Source organism: Silurus aristotelis (assembly GCF_946808225.1).
Source record: "Silurus aristotelis genome assembly, chromosome: 11".
Taxonomy (NCBI): domain Eukaryota; kingdom Metazoa; phylum Chordata; class Actinopteri; order Siluriformes; family Siluridae; genus Silurus; species Silurus aristotelis.
Genome location: NC_139584.1, coordinates 5,743,457 through 5,748,456, shown reverse-complemented (window position 1 = coordinate 5,748,456; position 5,000 = coordinate 5,743,457). Strand labels below are relative to the sequence as shown.

The 5,000-nt window shown below is 44.8% G+C and overlaps 1 protein-coding gene and 1 long non-coding RNA gene across 2 annotated transcripts in view; one reads left to right on the top strand and one right to left on the bottom strand.

The window, feature by feature from the left end:
* qsox1 (quiescin Q6 sulfhydryl oxidase 1) overlaps positions 1-4,500 on the top strand; it is a 14,979-nt gene extending 10,479 nt beyond the window's left edge. The window contains exons 10-12 of the mRNA XM_083555221.1: positions 1-99; positions 402-578; positions 2,944-4,500. The exon at positions 1-99 is cut by the window's left edge and continues 40 nt beyond it. Of these exons, the coding sequence (XP_083411347.1) occupies positions 1-99; positions 402-578; positions 2,944-3,662 (995 nt within the window). The 3' untranslated portion in view covers positions 3,663-4,500. The remainder of the gene's footprint in view (positions 100-401; positions 579-2,943) is intronic.
* Positions 1-5,000, bottom strand: part of LOC310733824 — an 8,033-nt gene that overhangs the window by 1,529 nt on the left and 1,504 nt on the right. The gene's annotated exons all lie outside the window — the stretch shown is intronic.

Genomic DNA, 5,000 nt, shown 5'->3' with positions numbered 1-5,000 from the left:
GGTGTCAGGGTTCGAAGAAGCAATATCGAGGTTATCCCTGCTCAATGTGGACACTTTTCCACACACTGATTATCCAGGCTGCGGAAGCAGGAAGTAAAGGTATGTACACACACCCACACACACACACACACACACACACACACACACACACACACATACACACACACTCACATTCAGTTGTACTTACGTGTACACCTACACAGACAAATGACAGTGTGTCAGGTTGCACACACCTATATTAAGTCTGCATAACTGTTTCTTTCTCTTTCTCTTACACACACTCTCTTTCTCTCACTCTCTTTCTCTCTTTCACACACACACACACACACACACACACACACACACACACACACACACACACTCTCTCTCTCTCTCTCTCTCTCACTCTCTCTCTGTCTCAGACCCTCAGGAGGTGCTGCAGGTGATGAGGCACTATGTCGGAAGTTTTTTTGGCTGTCGTCCTTGTGCAGATCATTTCGAGGCCATGGCTCAGGAGAATATGGACCATGTGACCACTCATACGGTCGCCGTCCTTTGGCTCTGGTCTCGCCACAACCGGGTCAATGCCCGCCTCGCAGGTCAAGATATCACACCTACGGTTCCCTCATTACCATTATTAACACTTTGTATTCTCTTGTCACTGGTGGAATTTTAACTTGTTGTACACGTGAGGAGTATATGGCGTAGGGTGTTGGGAGTAGGGAGTACGAAATAGGGTGTTGGGAGTAGGCTGTAGGCTGTAGGGAGTAGGGTGTATGGAGTAGGATGTAGACTGTAGGGAGTAGGGTGTATGGTGTAGAATGTAGGGTGTATAGAGGAGGATGTAGAGGTACGGATTAGGGTGTATGGAGTAGGATGTAGATGTAGGGAATAGGGTGCATCGAGTATAATTTAGGGAGTCAGATGCTGGCATTAGGGTGTGTTGAGTAGTCTGTAGACTGTAGGTAGTAGGGTGTTGGGAGAAGGGAGTACAGTAATCCCCTGTTTTAGCACGGTTTGAATCCCCCTAACTAATTTGTTTGGCTGATTTTCCCAGTCTCTTACAATAAAGCACAATAGACCAAATAACTGTATTCTTGCAAATGATTTCTGTGTGTGTTTAAAGTGTGTGGGCAGATGATTTACAGCTTAAACAATAAAAAAAAAAAAAAAAAAAACTCATTTTTGAGGTGGCGTCCGTCTATCGCCGTTTTTTCATTTATTGCAAGCGGTTTTGGAAGGTAAGGAAAGTTGAAAGTAGAGAGTATAGTATAGGGGTGTTGGTAGCAGGGTGTTGGGAGTATGGAGTATGAAGTAGGGTGTAGGGAGTATGGAGTAGGTTGTAGGGAATAGAGTTTCGGGAGGAAGGATTTAGGTGTTGGAAGTATGGAGAAAAGTGTTGGGAGCATGGTGTAGAGAGTAGGGTGTTGGGAGCATGTAATAGGGTGTTGGGAGTATGGTGTAGGGAATAGGGTGTTGGAAGTATGGAGAAGAGTGTTGGGAGCATGGTGTAGAGAGTAGGGTGTTGGAATTATGGAGAAGGGTGTTGGGAGTATGGTATAGGGAGTAGGGTGTTGGGAGCATGGTATAGGGAGTAAGGTGTTGGGAGTATGGAGAAGAGTGTTGGGAGCATGGTGTAGAGAGTAGGGTGTTGGGAGTATGGAGTAGGGAGTTGGGGTATGGTGTAGGGAATATGTTGTTGGGAGTAGGGAGTAGGGGGAAGAGTGTTGAGAGCATGGAGTAGGGTGTTGGGAGTATGGAGTATGGAAAAGAGTGTTGGGAGCATGGTGTTGGGAGTATGGAGTAGGGTGTTGGGAGTATGAAGTTGGGAGTATGGAGTAGGGTGTTGGGAGCATGGTGTTGGGAGTATGGAGTAGGGAGTTGGGAGTATGGTGTAGGGAGTAAGGAGAAGGGTGTTGGGAGTAGGGAGTATGGAGTTGGGAGTATGGTGTAGAGAGTAGGGTGTAGGGAGTAAGGAGAAGGGTGTTGGGAGTATGGAGTAGCGTTTAGGGAGGGGGTATAGTATATTTCGAATAGGAAATAGAGAGTACAGGGAGTGGACAGTATGGAGTTAGTTGGGTGTAGGGAAGGAATTTGGGACACAGGTGTCAGATCTCATCATACTCAATTAATTCCATTGTTGTGGTAAAGTGTGAGTGATTTCACTGCATCTGCTCCTCTACACACTCATGAATATAAACACTCTGAGTGACTCTGCGCCACATCACTCCTGGCCTGTACATGTATGTGTGTCTGAGTGTGTGTGCGTGTGTGTGCGTGTGTGTGTGCGTGTGTGTGCGCGTGTGTGTGCATGTGTTCCCCATGGACACGTTTCTGCTGCTTGATAATTGATATGGCAACAGTGTCTCTGACTGCGTGGTCTGAATTCCCCAAACGTCTGTGGCAGCAGGTGGAACACACACACACACACACACACACACACACACACACACACGCACACACACACACATTAGTCACTCTCAGGAGAGATGTCAAAGGAACAAAAGGGCTAAAGAGGCTTGCACACTGCCCAAAAATGTTACACCCTCGCCCACCCCTACACTCAACACAGAGCATTATCTAATCTATGTCATGGTTAGCACAGTGTGTGTGTGTTTGTGTGTGTGTGTGTGTGTGTGTGTGTGTGTGTGTGTGTGTGTGTGTGTGTGTGTGTGTGTGTGTTTAAAAGGGGCGTTTAGTCTGCCAGCCTCATCTATTATCTGTATAATTATAAAGCACATGAACCAATTGACCACGCGTCAAACCACACACACATTCACTGACACACACACATACGTGCACAAATATTGTGGCTCCTCCTCCTTTAATTAGTATTTTACACTATACTGGACAGGCCATGCCCACACGTAATATTAGTAGCTGAGGTGAAATTCCATAAAAATGAAAGCAAAGTAAAGTTACAGATGCTTTATGTTTGTTCATTTCTTTGTTTGTGGATTTCAGGTGAACTGAGCGAGGATCCCCACTTCCCCAAAGTCCAGTGGCCTCCTCCGGACCTGTGTCCATCCTGTCACACCCTGAAGTCGAACGGGGATCACGCCTGGGTGCAGAACAAGACATTAGCCTTTCTCAGGAATTATTACTCTGCACAGCACCTCTCAAATGACTTTCTGTCTGTTTCTGTTGAACCACCGGTGATCGAGAGACGCAAAGCCAGGGAGACGGCACCCGATCGCGAACAGGAAGCAGGACAGGAAGTGGTGGATGAGGAGGACGAACGAAACGAAGCTCCTCAGGATGAGAAATCCGTATCTGATGCATCACCGCGTAAACCGAGCATCGTCGGACTTCGGCACCATCAGTTCAGAGAGGACATTGTGGACCTGGACGCCTTCATAATCCAGCACTACAAAGCTAAAGCACCGCTAAGCAGGCGGGACATGGAGGATGAAGTCGAGCCCCTTCCACAGAGCATGAGGAGGACCAGGCGGGATCTTGCTGCACAGGACGCCAAAGGGTTAGCGCTTGGGATAGAGGTGGAGCCTGAGCCGTACGGCCAGACTCGGACGCACTGGATGTCTGTCCTCAGTGTCGGGTTCTCGCGGCTCGACTTGAGTCTGTGCGTGGCGTTCTACCTGCTCTCAGTGCTCTGCATCGCCACCATGTGCTTGTATTTCCGAGTAAAACGGCGCCAACGCAGGACAAAATTGGCACTGCCGTAACCCATATGCACCAAAGAATGGGGTTCCAACGATAGCTAACATCAAAACTGATCACTTTTACTGACTGGATTAAAAATCACTTAAAAATGCTGTAATTTCACCACCATATCAATTCATCATGAGCATTTTAGCTAGGCATGCGGGGCGGGGTTTTCTAGCATAGCATTACCAAGCCAACACCTATAGCTAGTTTTCTCGCTAGCACCATAAATTCAGCCACTTAATTGGCCTTGTTTCATTTGGTCACCGAAAGCAAACTCTCAAAGTACAACAGCATCTTTGCAATTACAACGTGTGTGATATTTTTCCTCTCAAGAAAATCACATAAATAGTTTCACAGTCATTAGTATGTTAATTAGCTGACCTTCTGGCACACGTTTCTGTGCAAAGAAATGCGGAAACATCTGCTCTGGAAATTTAATATACAATTGGAGTAACCATCACCAGACATCGCAGTTGCGTAATCTCATTTTTTGCTAAAGTGGCTGAGTGTGGGCTCGCTGGTGTTCATGTAAACCACAGAAAGATGAAGAACATCGAGAACCGAGATCGTTTGTGTCGAGGTGACTCCGCCCTGCTTTGACGTGATTGGCCAAATCTAAAGCGCTGACACTTCTAATTATTCAGAGTGCTTGACTGTTTTAAACAGTGTGGTCTAACAGGATTTCAGAGAATCATACAATAAATAATAAACACATTATAATAAATAAATATATAAATGGATTTTACGGTGATGATGGGCGGAGTTATCGATTGTTCCTTTATTTTTAGCCCATCCAGTGTTAATTACATTGTATCATGATACAGCAATTATAAATAAATTCTATTTAATTCTAAACATTTTGCCTCAGAAGATGTAATGTGATGACACACACACACACACACACACACACACACACACACCTTTTATTTCAACCTAAATGGTTGTAAATTATCAACGCTTATTCATAAACGATCTGATTTCTGATTTTAATGAATATACTTTTATTTATACTATATTGATTGGCGTAGTTCATATCTCATAATGACTTTTTTTCTCGCAATTGCGAGTTATTATAAATAATAATAATATATTTTTTATTCAGTGGCAGAAACGGGCTTCCACACTGATCTCATGTCCACTTAGTGTTCTTTACAGAAACTTTTTTAATCCCACACACATGAATTTGTATAATTACGAAGGCGAACGTTTTTTTCGTTTATGTATTTGCTGATTGACGGATCGATTGATTGGTAGCAGATACCACAAACAATCACTGGAGACAGATTTTCAGCAGTTATGACGACATGGCCCAGGCATGAAACATCTTCAGTTCTTCATAATTTCATAATCTACTT